Below are 23312 nucleotides of genomic sequence, written 5' to 3'. Positions count from 1 at the left end.
CAATTTTGAAGGGGTGGACAAAAAAGTAAATAAATACAATACAACGTTTTTCAGTAGAATGAAATAATATACCTTTATGTATTTAATATACTTGTTTGTACTTTTTTTATTAGAACATCGTTTCATTTGATTTATTTTCTTGCTGTTTTAAATGTGCGCACCTTGGTCGTGAACTCATCCCTATTTTTTCCATGCGTGATTTTGTTTTTCAACAACATGGCGGTATATTTACTTCGCTTTCTCTGATTTAGCTAGTGTGTTGTTATTATCGTCAGAAGTCAAAGGGAAGGCTGGTATTTTTATATTGTATTCTGACTGTTTGCAGTTCTAGAATTTAATTGTTTTAACCAGAAGAAAACAATGAGTAACATTTATATACAAGAACCCCCAACGAATGGAAAGGTAAACGTGTTTGTTTTTGTTTAGTAGTACAGTACTTAATTATACAGCACAAGTGGTTTCCCATGTCTACTTATACTTATTTGACTGAATAGATACAGTCTTCGTTACGAAAGCTGTCACGCACACAGCAGGTCTCTTCCACCTGGCACTGCAGAGGTGCATTAATTACACTATGTAAGACAATTTTTGTTCCTGGGTAATAAGTGTTATTTCCTAATTGCTTATGCCTCAAAAGTATAGAACATGGCTGTTATTCCCCACAAACTTTGCTTTTGTGACCAGGACAGTGATATTTCAAAATATCACTATTTCCAATGGGAAAACGGGCAAATGTGTGTCTTTTCGTTCACATAAAGTCAGAAAAAAAACAACATATGAATCCAAATTAACATGTATTTATACTAGGGTAATACAAAAATGACTACAAAAGATTTAGAAGTGAGTCGTTTTTTGAGATTTACGATTATACTGTTGGTATAAACCACTACTAATTACTACACTACTAAGTTTGCTTGCCTTCCAGGAAGTATGTTACTGCCTTGTTCTTTTCACCCCAGCAGTGTATTTTGAGTTAAAGCATGTCGGTAAATATGGAAAGCAGCAGATTGGTTATTGACAGGAAAGAAACCAGTGAAGGGCTGACCTCTTGCAAGCAGACATTTCTTTAACCTATTGTAGTACCAGGTATCATTTTTTAAAAATATAAATACATGTTTGCTTTCAAAGCTGCACATTTCAGACTTGTATAAATGGGTATGCGTGGTGGAGAACATTTATGGAACTATTTTGTAAGATACAATTACTTTAATATAACGAGAATCACTCTCTAATAAGCATATGCTGACACCCAAGTGTGAGTCAGTGATGCTGATTGGACTAATTTACCATTCAAGTTGAACAATTGACCAAACAGCTGCTTGAATTCATGCTGATTGCTGCACTTCACTGGGGCTAATAAAGCAGTCAGCAGGAATCGGCGCAAATTCAAGCCTGTTACGTTTAGATATTTAAATTGGAATTACTACATTACCATGGCAATCAATACCAATCACCCTTGCCTTTGTGACAGAATCTGCTTGCTGCAGAATAATCCAGTAACCAGTTTATGCAGTGCTAACAAAAATACACACATCTGCATTCAAACAAAAGTATTTTATTTTCATTATAATTGAATGTATTCTCTACCATAATTAATCCATGTTTTCAAGACATGATGATCATGTATTATTTAGGTAGTGTGAATAAAGGTGAATGCAGAATCTGAGCATTAGAGACACAATTATGAATCTGCAAGCGGCACAGGTCGGAGCCAGATGATGATCAACATGCCAGTTGACTGGGATGTATTCATTAGAAAACAGTACGGTTTGTTGAATGGTTTGGAATAATGCACATAAATATTTATGGAAAAAAATAAATGATCCCTGCTTTATTCCTCAGGGACTGAAAAATCTAATGTAGGCCAGATAAATTTTGTATATGATACAGTGACCACAGTGCATTCTTTTAAAACTTGATATTTCATGTACATATTTTTTGATTTACAGGGTAATATTACCCCTCAGTTTATACTGTGTGTTGTAGAATTTTTAAGCCACAATGCGCTTGCCAAGATCCTGTTTTGTTTATGTTCATCTGCATGAAAGCAGCAAACCTCACCTGCAATGCAATGGTATTGCTTTTTTCTCCAGGTATTGTTAAAGACATCGGCAGGTGATATTGATATTGAACTGTGGTCCAAAGAGGCCCCAAAAGCATGCAGAAATTTTGTTCAGCTTTGCATGGAAGGTAAGCATTTAGATTGTCTTTACTGGTCTTCATAGCGTTAGTGATTTTTGCTCATTTTTTGTTATTTGACAAGAATATTTGTTTAATTTATCATTAAGCCATTTATTTTCCATTAACCTAGCATTGATTTTTTGTTTAATCTATTCAGAAAATGGGAAAGTGATTATGTTTCTTATGTTAATAAGTGGTAATAAAAAAGATTGTAATGTCTTAATTATTGAATAAATTATTTATTTTTAGGGTACTATGACAGTACAGTATTCCACCGTGTTGTCCCAGAATTTATCGTGCAGGGAGGGGATCCCACTGGAACAGGAACTGGAGGAGAATCCATCTATGGGCGCCCCTTTAAGGTAAGTAACCTCAAGAGCATACTGTATTTCATTAAATGCCTTTAACAGTTCAGAATGTAATGTTGCCTGGAGATCAAATGTTAGTGCTAGTCCAAAGTAATTCGTATGTGTTTAGATGGCCTGTTCTTCTAGTGATACAAAAACTAAAAGCTATTTTCATTGTTATTACGAATGGTTAAGGGATGTGCTAAATAACCTGATACATTCTTTTTACTATATGTAGTAGTTTACTGTGTTAGCTTTCTGTTGGGTGTTATCAAGCATTTTCAGCTGACCCACATTGTCAATTGATTTTGGTCTTCTTAACACTAACTTTTAGGCGTAATTGTTATGTTTTCCCTTTTCCCTATTTTTTAAAATTTTATATATATATATGTGTGTGTGTGTGTGTGTGTGTGTGTGTGTGTGTGTGTGTGTGTATATGTGTGTATATATATAGTGGCTTGCAAAAGTATTTAGACCCCTGACCAATTCTCTCATATTACTGAATTACAAATGGTACATTGAAATTTCGTTGTGTTCGATATTTTATTTTAAAACACTCAAAATCAATTATTGTAAGGTGACATTGGTTTTATGTTGGGAAATATTTTTAAGAAAAATAAAAAACTGAAATATCTTGCTTGTATAAGTATTCAACCCCCACACATTAATATTTGGTACAGCCACCTTTCGCTGCAGTAACAGCTTTAAATCTCTTGGGGTAAGTATGTACCAGCTTTGCACACAGTGTCGGAGTGATTTTGGACCATTCTTCTTGGCAGATTTGCTCCAGGTTGTTCAGGTTGGTTGAACGACGCTTGTGGACGGCAATTTTCAAATAGTGCCACAGATTCTCAATAGGATTGAGATCAGGACTTTGACTGGGCCACTGTAGGACGTTTACCTTTTTGTTCTTGAGCCACTCCAATGTTGATTTGGCCTTGTGCTTGGGATCATTGTCCTACTGAAAGGTGAATTTCCTCCCAAGCTTCAGTTTTTTAGCGAACTGAAGCAGATTCTCTTGCAGTATTTTCCTGTATTTTGCTCCATCCATTCTTCCTTCAATTGTAACAAGATGTCTACTACCTGCTGAGGAGAAGCATCCCCACAGCATGATGCTGCCACCACCATACTTCACTGTAGGGATGGTGTGTCTTGAGGCATGGGCAGTGTTTGGTTTGCGCCACACATAGCTCTTTGAGTATTTGGCCAAAAAGCTCTATCTTGGTCTCATCTGACCACAAAACCTTTTCCCACATTGCAGCTGGGTCACTCTCATGCTTTCTGGCAAACTCCAGATGTGCTTTCAGATGGTACTTTTTGAGTAACGGCTTCTTTCTTGCCACCCTCCCATACAGGCCAGTGTTATGCAGAGCTCTTGATATGGTTGACTGGTGCATCATTACTCCACTCCCAGCCACTGAACTCTGTAGCTCCTTCAAAGTGATTGTTGGCCTCTCTGTGGCTTCTCTCACAAGTCTCCTTCTTGTTTGAGCGCTGAGTTTTGAGGGACGGTCTTTTCTTGGCAGTGCCTGGGTGGTGTGATGCAGCTTCCACTTCCTGATTATTGATCCAACTGTGCTTACTGGGATATCCAAACACTTGGATATTATTTTGTACCCTTTTCCTAATCTATGCATTTGTATTACTTTATCTCTAACTTCTGTAGAATGCTCTTTGGTCTTCATTTTCCTTCAGATTCACAGCCTTACCAATGATCCTTCAAAAGGGGGTTTTTTATCCAGAAAATGTGACAGCAACTTTAATGGTTCACAGGTGGAGGCCAATGGTAAGGTAATTCTGTCCTCGTTAGGGCAATTTCTTTCATCGGTGCAAACTGGGAGCTTCCAGAGCACAGGGGTTGAATACTTATGCAAGCAAGATATTTCAGTTTTTTATTTTTCTTAAAAATATCTCCCATCATAAAACCACTGTCACCTTACAATAATTGATTCTGAGTTTCATTGTTTAAAAATAAAATATCAAACAGAACGAAATTTCAATGTACCATTTGTAATTTGGTAATATGAGAGAATTGGTCAGGAGTCTGAATACTTTTGCAAGGCACTATATATATATACACACACACACACACAGATATATATATATATATATATATATATATATATATACACACACACACACACACACAACACACATTATATATATATATATATATATATATATATATATATATATATATATATATATATATCTATGTATATGTGTGTGTGTATATATATATATATATATATATATATATATATATATATATATATATATATATATATATATATATATATATATATATATAATATACACACGTTGTTTGTGTGTGTGTGTGTATATATATGTTTTTTTTTCTTGCCATCTAGTCAAAGTCCCCTTTTTTGAATTAAATCTGAAGTTTAAAGCCATGTGCTGCAGTAAATGTTAAATTGAGTCATCTTGCATTTCAATCTCGTGGAGAGTAATGTTTAACCGCATCATTTACATCACCAATTTGGACTAACTTGGTGGAACTTGTCAAAGACATTTGTGTAAGCAAGAGTGTAAAAATTTTTTTTTTTTTCGATATCTATTAGCAAACCAATAGGATGTAAAAAGAAAAAAAAAAAAAAGCTGATTTGCTAATATAGGTTTGGATACCACTGATTGTTCTCTCTCCCTGATATTTTTTTCCCCAGAAACTCTTCAGTTGGGCCCTCGTAATGTATATTCAGAGATGTGTATTTCAATCTGTGATTTTCACATGTCTAAAACATTCAAATGTGTTCTATTAGACTCATTAGTGTCAGCAATCAGACAGTGTGCAGCAATTAAAAAAAGCAAATGGAATGCTTGGTTATTAACTCAAAAGTACAAATCCGTACAAATATGACAAGGTTGTGTAATCCACTGGCTTGAAAGAGACCAGCGAAGAGCAATCGGACTAACCCTGGGATTTAAAGGAATGAGTTACGATAATAGGTTGAGGGAACTGATATGCTGCACGTCATATTTGTTGTACAGTCAGACTCTGAGACTGCGTACAGAAGTGCTGTGTTGGGTAACCCTGCTAGGGATGGGCATTTCAGTATATTTTATTAATCGAATACACGTCATTTAGTAAACTATTAATTAATTACAATATTATACTTTACATCAACGTGCCACTGGCTAAAAATCGTGCTTGCATAATACCATTAAGTAGCTGTTTTTATTAACAGGAAGTATAATGTAAGTACAGCATGCATAAAGCACAACTTATGCAGCCCAGCTTATGCATCATTTCTAAACAATAATTAAAGGCAACATACAGATTAAAATGCATCAATAAATTATATCTCCATTGGAAAACTATAAAATCTTAATAAATGTGTCCATTATGTAACATATCATATTGAATGCAGTGCATACCTCCTGGGCCTGGTGTACGTTCTGCTGTAAGAAGCTTTATAAATAATGTAGTACAGAGTAGATGTTAAGTCATTGAATGTCATTAACTAAAAGTCAAGTATTATTATTTTTTTTGTGTTCATTATTTATTCAGCCCTGTCCTTCAACAGTGCTGATAATCAATGTGTCTTCAGCCATCATTTCAACCATTCAGTTTGTTATTCGCTGCTTTGTGAAGTGCATTTGGTGGAGCAAGCTGTAAGGGTTTGTTGAAATGTACTGGTACTTCTACTGCTTGTGCAAGGCATACTCTCAGTCTCGCAGTAAGCAGAGCACAAGGCTTACAGCTGGGCCTCTCATTTCATATGGTATCGGCTTGCTTACTAATATTAATATTAACCACAAACTTTTTTGATCATGCAGCTCTGAGAAGGGTCCAGTGACAATGTATAATCATGATTTTTGGTGATGCAGCTCTGAGAAGGGTCCAATGACAATGTATAATCATGATTTTTGGTGATGTAGCTCTGAGAAGGGTCCAATTATACAATGTATAATCATGTTTAAGATGAATACATTCTGGCTTCTTAAGTGTTAAACTGCATTGTTCATTCTTTTACTGGCTCTTACAATGTAAATGACTGTATCCTTGAGTACAACAGCAAAAGCCTGAAAATAAGAAAGTTAGACAATGTGTTTTATGGCAAGACTCTTTTCATTTTGAAAGACCTTGATAGATATTCTGTTTTTAAATTGTAGGATGAATTCCATTCCAGGCTGCGTTTCAACAGAAGAGGACTGGTTGCTATGGCAAACGCTGGACCCCATGATAATGGCAGCCAGTTTTTCTTTACATTGGGTCGTGCAGATGAGCTTAATAACAAACACACTATATTTGGAAAGGTAATAAAATGTTCCCTAATTATTTCCTGCATTAACTTTCATTTTGTATTGGTTAGTGTAGAATTTACAGGATAGAATCCATCTCTAAAATGCTGGTTTGGTTTATAGGTTACAGGAGATACAGTGTACAATATGTTGCGATTAGCAGAAGTGGAAACGGATAAAGATGAAAGACCACTTAATGCACACAAAGTACGATCTACTGAGGTAAATAAAACATTACTTTTCAATCCACAATCCTAAAGATTTTTCGAAGTACTGTGACAAGTTATTAAAAAAGTGCTAGTCTGTTTAGTTTTGTTTGAACCACTAAAAATGTCTGCAGTCCATCATTTTTTCCCACAGTCATGAGATTTTTTTTTTTTTTTTTTGTGTGGAATATTTTCTCGCAGGTGTTGCACAGTCCCTTTGATGACATAGTTCCACGGGCAATACAAAACATTAAAAAGGAAAAAGAAAAGGACGACGGAAAGAAATTTCAGTCCAAAGCCACAAAGTATTTTTTTTTCTTCTCATTATTCTTTATTTAAGCAGTATCTACTGGGTGCAGCAAGATTACAGTACAGTCTTCAGAGTGGCTAGCATGTGAGATGAAGCTGTTTTTTATTTTATATTAGTACACCGTCTCCGTGTACTCTCAATTCTTTCTCTAGTTATGGGTGTTATATGGTAAGTGTTTTGGTCTTTTGATTTTTTAAAATCTTGGAATTTGAATACAGTTCAGGTATTTGCTGCTTCAGCTCTGAATCTAGTGTCAACTGATTAGTCATTTGAGTTGGTGGAAGGCTGTTTGCCATGCTGTTAATGACATTTGTTCCGTGTCACTTTGTTGTAGGATAACAGGATTTGGAATCATTACAGTACTGCCAGGAATAATAATAAATCAGTTTCTTAAAAAATGATCACATGCAGCAACATATAAACAAAGGTGAACAAAATGGCACTGTAAACTATAGAAACCAGATGCTGTGTAGAGATGAAGGTATGTGATTAGGAGAGCATATCCTAATATGCATCTAATCACAAGAATTGAAGACCCTAAAGGCCATTTGAAAATGATTTCTACTCTGGGCTCCATTCATTCCTGCTTCCATCAGTAGGTTTGGCATTGTTCATCTGTGTTTATCTGTAAAGATCATATATTTATCAATTTTTATTTGTTTTATACAATCTATATTGTCCTTTTTAATGAATGTCTTTCTCAGGTTATTTTTTTAAACATGTAACCAAAAATACAAGGCAGTCAGATTACTTGAATGTGGAGCACTGGTGCTGAATCAGACTAAGATGTCAGCATTATTTCTGTTAACACATACTGTATGTGTGGTGAAATTGAGTTTGACCCACTCATTCAAAGCAGCAGTATATTTTGTATCTATCTGGGATTCTTCTATGAACTCCACTTTTGTATAGTCCTGCTGTCATGTTTGTCACATCTATCTGGTCACATCACTGGTTTATATATATATATATATATATATATATATATATATATATATATATATATATATATATATGACATTTATAAAATAAATTGCCTCGGCAGATTGCATGTCAAGTACAAAGAGAAATATGCAACCATTTTCATCTATTAAGTGCTTTCATGTTAGGTTGTGCGTACAAACTGTGTATACCCTGATGAAGCAACCTGCATATATTCTGTCGGACACAGCTGTTGTGCTCTCAATTGCTTTCTAAAATAATATAGCTGTTTGATTTGCATATTAGAGAGGGGGTTAGAGAAGCATAAACAATAGATCAAAGTCATTCAGTCTTCATAAATGGACATTTTCTACCCCAATAACTCAATCTAAGTGCTAGCATTTTATTTCTCTGTATGACTTGCACATCAGAAAACAGGTAAATATTGAAAAGACTGAATTAGTGAAGGTAGCTTATATCACCTTTACGTGTGTGTGTGTGTGTATATAAAATCAGGATCTAGAGGGCCTGTTTTTTATGTTTGTTTATACATACATGCAGTGTACAGTTAACTAGAGTGTAAAATTGAATGAATTGTTTTGGCTACTGGCTATTGAAGATGGATTTTTGTGACCCATTAAAACATGACTGACAAGTTAAGGCTTTGTGAATAGGGTCTTTTGTTTTTGCTACTATATTCCCGTTTAGGCAATACAAATATTTTGTGTGCTGTGCAGTGCAGAGGTGACCTTGCTCCAGCAGCTGTCAGTTAGTTTGTACATTGGGTTTGTCCACTTGAAGGTTCTTTCATAATTTGGTAATTTGATTTTTTACTCGGTTATCTTGGTCAGGTACCTACGCTCCTCTGATTCCCCAATATGAACCATTTTAACTAACTATGCTATTCTGTAATTAATTTGTTGATAAGCATATAAATGGTACATGGTATTTCTCAACATTTGTGTAATATTTCAATTTCTGTCTTTATTTTCTTTAGAAATTTCAGTTTGCTTTCTTTCGGAGAAGAAGCAGAAGAGGAAGAAGTAGAAGTAAATAAAGTCAGCCAGGTAATGAAATAGTAGTTCCTTCTAAATTCATCTGTGAAATGTATTACTGATGTTGCTATTCATATCTTGCTACTGACGATTGCTATTCATATATAGGTCCTGCTATACCATATATATATATATATATATATATATATATATATATATATATATATATATATATATATATATATATATATATATATATATATATAATATGCTTGTTATAGCAAATGTGTGTTTTCACTTCAAAACATGATGTCTAATACTACACTAGGTTAAAGAAAACTTTAAAAGCCATGCTTTTAGATTTCCTTGTACACCCTTCCCTGGCTTCTTTCTTGTCAATAACCAATCAGCTGCTTCCCATAGTGACTGATATGCTTTCAGACAGTAACAAACTGATCCAGAAGACACTGCTGAGGTGAAATGACCCAGGAATCTCAAATGTGAACAGATAACCCTCGAGTAAGACATAGAAAGTGAGAGCTTCCTTTAAACTAAAGTAGTATGAGATGCCAGGTTTTAATAAAGACATGTGTTTCTTTTAAAACTGCACACTTGAGAGCTATGTAGCTTACAAGTGAAACATGGCTATGATTGATTGAATTATTTTGTTAGCTACAATTGCTTTAAGGAACTAATTTATTTTAAACCTAGCCAAAAGAGTTCATGTTGTATCTACTTTCTGTGCTTAAGTGTTTTGTTGTTGTTTTTTTTTCTAGAGTATGAAAGGAAGAAGCAAGAGCAGCCACGATTTACTGAAAGGTGACCCAAGATTGAGTTCAGTTCCTGCTGTAGACCGGTATAATTAATTTTTTTTTTTTTATCATTACATTTATGTAATTAGTTTGCTTTTAATGCCTTCTCATCTCCAAGGTCGTCTTTTAATTAGTGATCTGAATTGTATTGTGATTTTTCGTGTTTAATGTCCTATTTCTCTCAGATGGTTCATCCATATGTAACATCAGCACTATTGTATTTCATTGTGTCAAATGAAATGCTCTTTTAGACTGCTTAATATCAATAAAAAAAATTTTTAAAAATCAGTCAGGTTTGATCTGTTTTTTTTGCTTCAAAGACTTTCAATGCCTCCTATATCCAAAACCATGGGAGAGGTTGCATTTCTGTTGGCTTATTTAAATAGTTCTGGTAAAATGTAGTTTCTTTTAGTTTTTGTTTTTTAATATTTCTTTTTTTGGTATTTACAATAATACAAGATACAGTTTTAAAGTAGATAGTTTACCTGAAAGCGATCTACCTCCAGTGCAACATTATATTGTTCATGGTTTGTAAAAACAAGAACTATGTGCTCTGCTTTATTTATTTTTTATTATTATTATTTTACAAAACAAATTCACAGACCCAAGACAGTTGGTTTTTTGTTTTGTTTTGTTTTTTTCTTCTTCATACTCTGTCAAAATAAATGCTTTATGTAACTGGTTGTATGAGATGCTAACTATAATTTAACTTCTCTTACAGGGGACAAACATCTAAAAGACAAAGAGGGGATTCGTTTGAGGTATGTTATGTAACTTACAAAAAGTGTAATGGTATTGATTTGAAGTGTGTCCTGGAAAAACGTGATGCCAAAATTTCAGTCACCTTTTTTCATAATATTACAGTAAAATACTATGGTATTATTACATCATAGAGGGGTTAGGAGAAATTAAACAGGAATCTTACCCTTCCATTCACTATATAGGTCTCACAGGTGCAGTTTTGTAAGAAGCACATGTTATAAGTGACGTTGTGTTTTTGTGTTTTTTGTTTTTTTTGATGATTGTATCTGGTACCATGCTACTGTAGGCTAAAGAAAACCCAGTTTTTTGGCAGTGTGTTACACTTTGAAGGTCGTTTCACTTCAGCAGTGTTTTGGGAATCAAAGCATGAAACTGGTACAAAGCACCTCCGTCTTTAAGGGAAACATCTGGTTGGTTAATAACAGGAAATAGTGTAAAAGAGGAGAGAATTTCACACTACAGGTAAAATGACCTACTGTAGAAAGTGCAAGTATAAAACCCTAATCAGAGCTTTCTTTTACCTAGATACTGTATTTTTAAAATGTAAATATATACAGCTATGTTTCCTATAACGTGCTTCTTTAAAACCTGCATAGAAACCATAGTAGTAAGTAACATTTATGAAATGATTTCAACAGATGTAACCCCTTTATTTGAATGTTTTGAAAGGGTAAGGAGGAGGAGGAGGAGGAAGAGGAAGGTGCAGACGACAGTGATTGCAACACAGAGGAAAGGCAGCAAATGAAAGACAGGATCTCAAAGAAACTGAAAAAAGATAAAAACATAGATGTCAAACAGCAGCCTGGAGAGAAAGAGGAAAGGGATAAGAAAACCAGCCGTAGGTGAGTGAATAACCGCAGAACCCTGCTCTCTGCTACGTGTGTACCGTTTATACTGTATTAAATGTATTCTACTTTGTATTCACATTGTTTTATATTTAAATATGACCAGCATTAAAATTCCCTTTTTGGGATGCATTTATGTCTCCCTTGTGCCTTGTTCAATGGAAAATGTGAATTTTCTCACTTGAAGTGTAATCTTGTAATAATCTCAAGATATACTGCACTTTTTCCCCATTTCTCCAAGTGGACATTGTTTGGAGTTTACAAGAATAGCTTAATCTTTGAAAGCCAGTTTACTTGTCTGTTATTTGGCAACAACTTTTTCCTGTAATTGTGACTGTTGCAACACTCAGACAAGTGCTTTCACACCAAGCCCTCTGAAATGTTCTGTTTTTAAACCTGACCAGCAGGTGGCAGGTGAGCACACAAAACAGTCAACTGAAAACCCTTGACTGGAGCATATCTAAGCATCTATGTCAACATATAATAGTAGGTGGATCCTTTCCTGTCAAACAAATAAGTGAACCTTTTAAAGCAACAATTCTGAAACTGTGTTACCCTAGACAACCTTTGTGGTCTCCGCTTAAAAGAAACTGAAGTTTGCTTCAATTTTTCTGTTGCGAAGCAAACTTAAAACAAATAGTTAAGCCCCTTCACACTAGCATGATTTACCCGGGTCAGAACCTACCTGGGTCAGGACTTGGTGTCATGCAGGTTGGGTATGCCATTTCACACTGCTTTTGATAAAGCAGGGTTGACCTGGGTGACAGACGCAAGTAAACTATATGCGTATCAATGCCCCGGAAGCAGCTTGTTACTGACGCATCCATCCGAGCTTCTCTGGATTGAACCGTTGGCCCAAATGTTGATTAGAGCAAATGTTTCTACATCCCTGCTGCAATCTGGCCCATGCTGTGTCTCAATCAACAAAAATCTGGCTAAAGAGAATAAACAGAAATATTCCTTGCGGTAGTGAAACCCTCACGCAGACGTGGCTGTTTGTTATTGCGTCGGCTCATGAGCGGCCGTCAAGCATTTTGTCTCGCTCAGCCCAGGTCAAAGCGTGTCTACCCACATCCTGAGGTGAGTTGCTGGGACCCTGGTTAACCCATGTACAACCCAGGTACGTGGTTTCACACTACGCGGGATTGTGACCCGGGTAGGCGTGCCAGTGTGAAAGGGGCTTTAGTTTGCAAGTGAACCACGATTCAAATCACTTGCAAGTGAGCTAGGTGTGAAAGTGTCCTTAATGTAAACTGCCACCATATTTATCTCTAATTAAAACCTGTAAAGCGGCCAATAATAGGATACATTCAAAACAAATATTTCACACCAACAGAAGAATTGTAAACAAACATTTTTAAAAGTTCATGAAAATTTAAATACAAGGAGAAAAACGCTTATAGACATAAACCTCACAAGGTTGTATTTGTGCTGAGTGGTAGAAATGAGAGAATTTCACCAGCTACCTGAAAAATTTAATCTTGTCAGTAATATAAATAAATAAATGTGGTCGACTTTGAACCTTTTCTCTGACACATAGCAGCATAACCAGCACAAACATAACTGTGAATGCACAATTTTCTACATTGTCTTAGATAAGCAAAAACAGCTTAAGAAAGAGGGTAAAAAGCATTGAATATATACAAAAATTATATGGGTCAGAATATATTCCCGTCCAAAAATATTTCTATGTTACTGTGTGGTAATATATTCTGACCGATATATTATTTTATTTATAACTATTTAAAATCTTATGGTCTGTACTTAAATAGGAAATTGCATCTTGCATCTTTATTTTCTGTCTAGGCTTCTACACAATGTGCCTTTTATCCAGTGGAGTTAAATTTTCCTTGGGTCCTGTTCTTATTTCCTTAAATACATTTTCCACTGTCCTTTGATCTTGCTCAAGCATTCTTTTCTCTGAGTTTTCCTTTGTAAAGTAAAGCATGTCACGCCTTTGCAGCACAGTATGGGGCACAGTGTATTTTACTTGTGAGTGACTTCATCTTGGAATACAATTTGTTAAGACAGGTAATCGAGAGGATGTGTTGCATCGACTGTTAGGACAGACGTGCTGATTGACAGGCACATTTGATCAGTGTGTTTACTATGTTTTTAACTGTATACAAAGTTGAAAAATGGTGCCCATTTGTAATGGTATTTGTGTTCACTGGTGTGCATTTAAATATCTTGAGGCAATTGTAAAAAATCAGTGTTGATGTTCCTACCAAGAATATTGAAAGTGAAGCGTCACAGGCTATTAACAGACGTCGCCCCACTTCATCTTTTGGAAATGTACGTTGGATAGCAAGTAGATACTAAAAAGAAACGGGGCATTAAGCATATTTTATTTCTGTTCAGAGCTGTAAATAACAATCGCAGGTTTGAGTCACTGTCAGATATACCTTCTCTAAGAGGATAGAATTAGTCCATATGTCTAGTCCACAGAGGACCTAGTGTAAGATAATCGGTATACAAAAGAATTAACACAGAAGAAAGCAAAGTTTTGCTTACAGAAACAGGGATTACTATGTAATGCAGTTGCTCTTGGTTTATATAGAATAGCCAGCAGGAGGCACTGTCAACCTTTGAACAGTTGTACTGCAGCGAGCACAGCTGATTTTAAATTAAATTTTTTTAAACACTGACTGTTGATAAAAGACATTGATCGTGTAGCTTTTTAAAGTACACATTTTGAACGCTGACAAATAAACTATACTAGCAAACTATACTAGCAAAATTGAGCTACTAAAATAATCTAATTTCATTTTATTCAAAGATGTCGTTGTCAGTTATTCAGTTTAATACATTTTAAATAGGGTTAAAGGCAGTAAATTTCATTTTTAAACATCAATTTTTTTTTTTTTTTTTTTTTTTTTTTTTTTTTGAGGAAAACCTTGATAGCGTTCCACCACATTCATTAACTTTGATCCAATTTTATAGCAGATACAGAGGTGAAGCAACTTGGCCCAAGTTCACACATTGAGCCAATGACAGACCTTAGATTCAGGGCTAGGGGTCTTCTGCCTATTTGTCTATACAGGAGACCAAAGCTTTTTATCCTATTGTTGTTTTTTGGGGAAAATATGTGATGCTATTTGAACTATTTTTCAAAAATAATTTCTACTCCTCTTTAAAAAATTAAGTATCTGATTGTCAGGGAAAAGATTATTTATTGAGACTTTACTTCAAAAAAAGAAACAACTATGTACTCCTAAGATTTCCCGAATAAGGGAAATTCCTAAAATGACTGTCAGCAATCGTAGCATTGCTATAAAAAGTTAGAACTCCTATATAGCTGAAGTCTTGCCAAAAGCTTGCTGTACCAGTGTTGTGTCGAGTAAGGCATGGGATGTGCTTAATTTAATATACAGAACCTATTTTAGTCTGCTGCACAAAGCCAAGGCCACTTTTCAGCAGTTCTAGTGTCAAATCACAAATTTAAACATTTATGAAAGACTGCGGCAGGGTTTACTGTGCCTGATAATTAAAGGAACTTAAGAATATATAGCGATTAAACTAATTTCTAGATAGTCCAGATGAGATATTGGAACAAAGTATGATTGTAGGTATGAGTAATGCTTTAACAACTGAACTCAAGAAAAGACAGCAGTAAATAATATGCCCACATGGAGATTTACATTTTTTCAATCGTGAAAATGTGTCAGAAATTTTGAAATGCTGCAGGGGTAGGTACTGTACGTCTCGCTGTGTTACAGCAACCCCTGCTTGTCAGTCGAGCTGGTAAACGGAACTTGAGCCTCCAGGGTTCATCTGCTCATGTGCAGCTGAGACTAATATTTCCCTGCTATTTGAGCCCTGATGTAACAGCCACAGTAGAGAAGGGGGTGCTGTACAGGGCTAGGAAACAGGCCATACAAAATAAGGCTGAAATGATTACGATACTTGGATGTAAAACTATCTCTGTCGTCTGACCCCCTCATGACCCAGAGAATAACTGAATCCATCAGTCAGCTGCAGCCATGCCTGCTGACACAAATCCATCAACCTGGCGCCCTTGCAAGAACTTTGATAAAGAGGGGTCAGCATTTGCAGTTTAACTTCTGTGATTTAGACAGTTGAAGGGTCTTTGATAGATGTTTTGCATTTAACCCGGATTAGATTGAAAGATGGTATTTTACATTATCTAAGGTTACTTCAATTGGATGTGACTGAGGAATATATTTATGCATTTTAATCTCATTAATTAAGTATTTGAGCCCGAAGGAGCGGGCTTAATCATATTGTAATGCCCGCCTCATGTAGTTACATGCCAGAGGCAGAAGACTGTGGCGATATATGGCGATGCCTCTCTCTCTGTACATTCATCTGGCTGTATGTTGCGCTTGTATATTGAGAATACTAGGCATTATTCCACACACTGTAAATCTGTCATTTTATTGTACTTTACCATGATAATAACACTTCATTAACCTACCTTTAGGTCTTAAATACCACTTATCAATATTTAATTATATTTTGTTGACATGCGTCATGGTCATACATTTTTCCGGCATACTAATTGCTTTAAATTTTAAATTTACAGCTGTGGCTGAGAATGTACCGGTATGTTACTGACACATTTGTTATTCTCTTTTATAATGCAGCATCTTTGCCTACACCAGCCGCACACAGTCATTAAAAAAGAGGCAATAGTTAATTTGACATGTGTATAACTATTTCTTATTACATAATACAAATAATATTATTATTTTAGTCACACTGCTTCAGGACTTATAGCTGAATAGTTGGAACAAAGAAAGATTTGTGGTTAGTTTCTGTACAGATCAAAAGCAGTTGACTCGCAATTATTTGTATTACGAAAACTAATTAATTACATTTGTGTTCACTCTTTAATAAATACATTTAAAAAATAAGCTTGAAGGCATATCAGTTGAAAGGAATAGGTAATTAGAAAAAAAAAATTCCCATAAGGACTAGGTGGTGTTTTCAAAGTAAATTTAAATGAAGAGGTTAAACTACCTTTGTGTAGTATTGCCTTGCTGACTATTTACTATTTTCTTTATTCAATACAGTTATGTTTTTATTTACAAAGGTGGAGCCATATTCATTTTTATTAGTGATATTTCTGGAAAAATATCAGAATCTTAACAATGACTTTTTTGTTGTTTTGCAAATGCATATAATAATCCTGGATAAACATTCCCAGTTGTTGTACTTTTTGCCAAAGCAATTAAAAAGGGTATCTATTACATTTTTTTTTTTTTTGGTGGCTTGCTTTTTAGGTGCACTTTAGAGTTCAGTCATGTATGTGTTTTTATATAGTATTAATACATACTTTGATGTTTTTCATTTTTCTGTTAACCATGTTTAAATCTAGGATGGATAGTTCAAATGACACAATCTCCAAATTATATATATATATATATATATATATATATGGCTCATTGAACGTTATTTTTAACTCGTATAATAAATTAATAAAATATAAAACCAGACACACTATCCTTACAGATGATTGGCAGTGACTAAAATGCAGACAGACTGTAGTATATTAAGCACAAGCACAGATTGTTTGAGCACAAGAGCTGTAACCCAACACAGTGGTTTTTCTTGGCTGTGCATCAGAGTGCTGGTAGGTATAGTGTTGGATTGGGACAAAGAGTGAATTGTTACAGTGGTGCATTTCATCCTGCTGCTGCTTGGCAGGATTGGTGTGTTCTTAGGTGAGGCTGTGTGTGCATTTGTCTTGTCATCTGGAATAAAAGATGCTTATAGGACCTGTGAAAGAGTATTGATATGGTGGAAGGTGAGAATCTGTAATCTGCATTATAAGGCTCATTGTTGCCCCAGCAGAAGGCAAGGTAGAATTTCAAACCACAACAGAGCCTTCAATTGTTTGACTTGACGTGTTTTCATAAGGTTTTCCAAAACGGGCTGGCAATGTTATGACAATATGCCTTTTAATTGCTCAGCTACTTGAACCAGCTTTTTCTTTCAAAATAATTTCATAATATTTTTTAAAGCAAAATGGGAATTGCTCTTTAAACAAAGTCTCACGAAAGATTATTACTGAAAAAACTTTAAACCTTAATTATGCTCGCATGGGAAATGTTATGTACTAGGAAATTTGATTATTTGGTAATAAATAAATAAATAAATAAATAGGACAAATGTATTGTGTATTTTATGAATACCCCCTTATGAAATTGAACATTTCAGGTTTTTGTATATTATTGGGTTAAATGCAAAATTCCACGCTTTGAATAGCTGTATTCACAGATATGATCCGTCCTCAGTAGGATAGATAAGTGCCTGCCACCTGCAACTGGTGGTCTCATGTAATGTTAAAATCTGAAGAAGTAAAAGTTTTCTTTATCTAATGATAACATTACATTTTCTTTATCTAATGCAGTTTTGGAGATTTCAAAACAGATTTATACTTGCTCCTTATGAATTGTAACTATTTCTATTAAATACAACTGTAATGTAATCTGCTTGACCACGTCTCCTTTCTTGTTTCTGGCAGGTTTAGTGAAGTTAGACGTGTACAAGCATTCTAACTCTTTATTTATTGGTAAAAAGAGGAGTTTTGTTTTTCTCTCATCGTTCAGCTGATGCATATTAGGCATGCGTGGGAGCAGGCTATCACTTTTTTGTTACTAAATTATCTTTGATGGCTTTTACCATGCTGATAGCCTAGTGTTTATCACCCAACACATGTGGTACACATTTTGGCCTCCTAATTCATCCAACAAATCTAATAAAACATTTTTGAATATATTAAATAGAACTTGACTATTTGATCCACAGACATTTGTCAGCATATATATTTTGATAAGGAAGGAAAAATCTATGAAGAAAAACCGTAAGTGAGAATGTGAGTCCTGTTGGCGTGCAAGGTTATGTTTATTCCATACTGAAAATCCAGACAGAAAAGTAGTTTAACATGCTTAAGGTTGGTAGCCTTTTTCAAGGATAGTGTAGAAATAGTATGAAGCATTTCCATAGAAAGTAGACAATCTGCTACACTGTTTGGAATCAGTGCACTCATGTCAACAGACAAGCTGTGTGTCTCTTATTCATAGTTGCTATTTCTCCAACTGTTCCCAAGATTAGAAAATATTTATCATGCTGGAATTTGTCAATCGCTGCTATAATGTAACTAAAATCTAAAAGTCTGTACAGAAGGGGTGCTATGGCACTGTTTGAGTGGGTATTGGGAATAGAGATCATAAATGTAGGCTAGATCTAACATCAGTAATGTTGCATTCAAAATATCCCTAAGAACCTACCAGCGGTAGTCATGTTAATAAACTGAACATTGCTTTGAGAGATGTCAAGGTTTTTTGGGAGAGAATATTGCTGAATGTGGTTCAGCTCCCTGAAGAACTCACACAATCCCTCCAGTTTCAGTAACACTGGCCTACAGTATCAGCGCTTCTGTAGTTTGTAGTAATACAGTAGGTGTGTTTCTGTGTACTGGTAGTGGTCTGTGGACAAGCAGCTGGGAATCCCTGCTGTGTGGCCTATTATTGAGAACAGAATTTACTTGGATCTCAAATGTCCATTCCCAACTTCCCTGAAGGAATTGGGGGTGGTTACTATTGAGGAATGGTTACGTCGGTGTCTTTTACCAACCCTTGTAGAATAAAGTTGACCTTTGCATTGTACATGTTCATTGCAGATAAATATGTATATTGTGAAAAGTTATTACTACTGTAAGACAGATAGAAAAGGTTTAGCACCATTGGTGACCTACATCTAAAGTGCACATATAATCGGATTGCTTTTCAAGCATGAACTTTGAAAAGGAATGTATGTAAACCACACCTAAGTATATATTTATTGCATTTATATAACGCCTTTTATACAAGAGTATCGCAAAGCACTGTGCAGTACATGACAACAAAAAGAGCAAACCACAATACAGTTACAGTATATAGCAAGTCACACATACAACTGCAGTCAGACCATTTAAATAACTGTGCACAATACAAAAGCAGCAATTTCAAAGTTATATTAAAACCCACAAAGATAAGAAAGCATTACATAATTTAGGAGCTCTACAAGAAAAAGCCCTACCTCCCATGTTGCTTTTGTTGACCCTAGGAATAACCAACAGCCCCGCATCCTGTGATCTGCCACTACATGTAAACTACCTGCAGAAAACGAAACGGCACCATGAAAGGGTGGACAGGGTCTTTTAAAGGGAAAAAATATTGGTAAATTAAATACCTTTCAATTAGGTATTAAACATTATTTTACGCATTTAATTATTTCACAAAATATTTACTATCGTACTAAAGCCGTACATAATGCACTTTTCTGTTAAGGTAGAAAAATAAATTGGATACCAGTACATGAGTAAAAGTTATTTGCACATAAGGCATGTTGTTAAGCATACACCAACTGTCAGTTAAGTTTTACTTTTTTATTAAACAAGCTGCAAATCTACAGGTAACTTATGCACTAAGAAATGTTTGCAAGCCACACTTTTAGACTGTCTTACACTTTCTGGGTCATTTCACCTGGGGGTGGCTTCTTTCCTATCAGTAACCAATCGGCTGCTTCCCCTACTGACTGACATGCTTGCAGCCAGTAACATGCTTTGACAGTACTGTGGTGAAAGGAACTGGAAGGCAAGGCAAGCAAATTGGGATGTTGTTTAACCCAGATGTCTGCGTTAGCACGTATTTCCTTTCAAAACTGCACATTTGAGACCCACAGAATAAATGTAGGTGCATGAAAGGTAAGATTTAAAGCATGTGCTATATCTCGGCATGAAAGTAGGAAAAGTGAAGTTCTTTTTATCAGACTGGACATTTTTTATTCGTGTCAAGATTATTAGAATGAGTGACGTTTGGCATATAGAGTAGGTGATGCACAATGTTTTATGTAGTAGTTTCCAACGGTACTCCTATAGCCCCTGGGACTTCTATCAGTAAGCTGGATCTGAGAAAACAAAAACTTTAGTACTTGATGGTAATCTGAGTGAGGAGTCAGTGGTTGGCATGCAGACAGTCTGCGAATGATCTAACAAATTGCACCAAAAAGACTTGGTGAATCCCATGTTAGTTGAGTTGTGTTACCAAAATGGTAGGTAAATTGCTGTTTTAAAAAAATAAAAAAATTTAAAAAAAAAAAAAAATTTTGTATTTTATTTTTTAAGCGCTTTAAGATACAAATGCAATTGTTATAATTAAAATAATAATACTAATGTGTGTGTGTGTGTGTGTGTGTGTGTGTATATATATACATACAGTATTGTGCAAAAGTTTTAGGCAGGTGTGAAAAAATGCTGTAAAGTAAGAATGCTTTCAAAAATAGACATGCTAATAGATTATATTTATCAATTAACTAAATGCAAAGTGAGTGAACAGAAGAAAAATCTAAATCAGATCCATCCTTTGCCTTCAAAACAGCATCAGTTCTTCTAGGTACTCTTGCACAAAGTCAGGGATTTTGTAGGGGTACAGGTGTATGATTAAACAATTGTACCAGACAGGTGCTAATGATCATCAATTCAATATGTAGGTTGAAACACAATCATTAGCTGAAACAGAAACAGCTGCGTAGGAGGAATAAAACTGGGTGAGGAACAGCCAAACTCAGCTAACAAGGTGAGGTTGCTGAAGACAGTTTACTGTCAAAAGTCATACACCATGGTAAGACTGAGCACAGCAACAAGACACAAGGTAGTTATACTGCATCAGCAAGATCTCTCCCAGGCAGAAATTTCAAGGCAGACAGGGGTTTCCAGATGTGCTGTCCAAGCTCTTTTGAAGAAGCACAAAGAAACGGGCAACGTTGAGGACTGTAGACGCAGTGGTCTGCCAAGGAAACTTACTGCAGCAGATGAAAGACACATCATGCGTACTTCCCTTCGCAATCAGAAGATGTCCAGCAATGCCATCAGCTCAGAATTGGCAGAAAACAGTGGGACCCTGGTACACTCATCTACTTTCCGGAGAAGTCTGGTCAGAAGTGGCCTTCATGGAAGACTTGCGGCCAAAAAGCCATACCTCCGACGTGGAAACAAGGCCAAGCGACTCAACTATGCACGAAGACACAGGAACTGGGGTACAGAAAAATGGCAGCAGGTGCTCTGGACTGATGAGTCAAAATTTGAAATATCTGGCTGTAGCAGAAGGCAGTTTGTTTGCCGAAGGGCTGGAGAGCGGTACACGAATGAGTGTCTGCAGGCAACAGTGAAGCATGGTGGAGGTTCCTTGCAAGTTTGGGGCTGCATTTCTGCAAATGGAGTTGGGGATTTGGTCAGATATTAACGGTCTCCTCAATGCTGAGAAGTACAGGCAGATACTTATCCATCATGCAGTACCATCAGGGAGGCATCTGATTGGCCCCAAATTTATTTTGCAGCATGACAACGACCCCAAACATACAGCGAAGGTCATTAAGAACTATCTTCAGCATAAAGAAGAACAAGGAGTCCTGGAAGTGATGGTATGGCTCCCACAGAGCCCTGATCTCAACATCATCGAGTCTCTCTGGGATTACATGAAGAGAGAGAAGGAACTGAGGCTGCCTAAATCCACAGAAGAACTGTGGCTAGTTCTCCAAGATGTTTGGGCCAACCTATCTGCCGAGTTCCTTCAAAAACTGTGCAAGTGTACCTAGAAGAACCGATGCTGTTTTGAAGGCAAAATGTGGTCACACCAAATATTGATTTGATGTAGATTTTTCTTTTGTTCACTCACTGTGCATTTTGTTAATTGATAAATATAAACTATTAACATGTCTATTTTTGAAAGCATTCTTACTTTACAGCATTTTTTCACACCTGCCTAAAACTTTTGCACAGTACTCTGTGTGTGTGTGTGTGTGTGTGTGTATATATATATATATATATATATATATATATATATATATATATATATATATATATATATATATTATATACACACACACACACACTAAGGTATTTTTCAGTCATTTCTAACAGTATTGTACAGCATCCATGCAATGCATCCAGATGAGCACTGATGGACCGAAATGCCTTCCTCCCGTTTTGTAACTTCCCTATGTTTCTAAATTAAATATTTCCCAGCAGACAAGAAATAAGGTCATGGAAGTATGTGAATCCACGGGAGAGTAGATTTAATAATATGGATGCTTGGCAATTGCGGCACCGTGTCGGCATTTTCCAGTACTTTCCTAGAAGTCAGTGGGTGGCAGCAGTTAAGCGTCTGAGGTTTGTATAAGAGTGGAAGAATTTGCATGTTTTTTACCGGTCAGTTATCAGGGAATTATACACAGTGGCTTTGCCAAATAGAAAGTTGACTGTTGAGATCCACTTAAAGAAGAGTGGGGAGTCTGAGTGGCAAAAAGAGGAGGGCGTTTTCCCTGTGCTTTGTGAAATATAAACACATTGTCATCAGCTCCAAAGTGCAAGGACAGGGCAACCAGTTTGTGCCTTTCTTTTTTATAATAACATAGTTTAGCTAGAGCACATCATTTATTGAGATTATGCAGTGCATGCTTTTCGGGGTGACTCATACTGTGGCAGTCTGGTCGATCAGCTGGTCATACATTTAGGAACAGTTACAGCATGGTGGTTTTCTACTTGTGTGGCCGAGTGTGCAATTTCTCGTTCTTTGTGTGATGGAATTATGTTCCCCCTAAAGCCGTTACTCACTTGACACATGTGCACTGCTAATGGTTTTTTTTTTTTTTTTTTTTTTTTTC

At 35.7% G+C, this 23312-nt stretch overlaps 1 protein-coding gene across 1 annotated transcript in view; it reads left to right on the top strand.

Annotated features, from left to right (window-relative positions):
• Nucleotides 1-187: 187 nt before the first annotated feature.
• The window catches only part of LOC121300645 (spliceosome-associated protein CWC27 homolog), an 88590-nt gene continuing 65465 nt past the window's right edge, over nt 188-23312 (top strand). The window contains exons 1-10 of the mRNA XM_041229284.1: nt 188-402; nt 2094-2190; nt 2431-2543; nt 6663-6806; nt 6915-7013; nt 7199-7302; nt 9226-9295; nt 10000-10079; nt 10757-10796; nt 11467-11639. Coding sequence (XP_041085218.1) covers nt 361-402; nt 2094-2190; nt 2431-2543; nt 6663-6806; nt 6915-7013; nt 7199-7302; nt 9226-9295; nt 10000-10079; nt 10757-10796; nt 11467-11639 — 962 coding nt within the window. The 5' untranslated portion in view covers nt 188-360. The remainder of the gene's footprint in view (nt 403-2093; nt 2191-2430; nt 2544-6662; nt 6807-6914; nt 7014-7198; nt 7303-9225; nt 9296-9999; nt 10080-10756; nt 10797-11466; nt 11640-23312) is intronic.

Source organism: Polyodon spathula, chromosome 2 (assembly GCF_017654505.1).
Source record: "Polyodon spathula isolate WHYD16114869_AA chromosome 2, ASM1765450v1, whole genome shotgun sequence".
Classification (NCBI taxonomy): Eukaryota; Metazoa; Chordata; class Actinopteri; order Acipenseriformes; family Polyodontidae; genus Polyodon; species Polyodon spathula.
The sequence above is the reverse complement of the archived record's forward strand: the minus strand, read 5'-3'. Positions and strand labels throughout refer to the sequence as shown.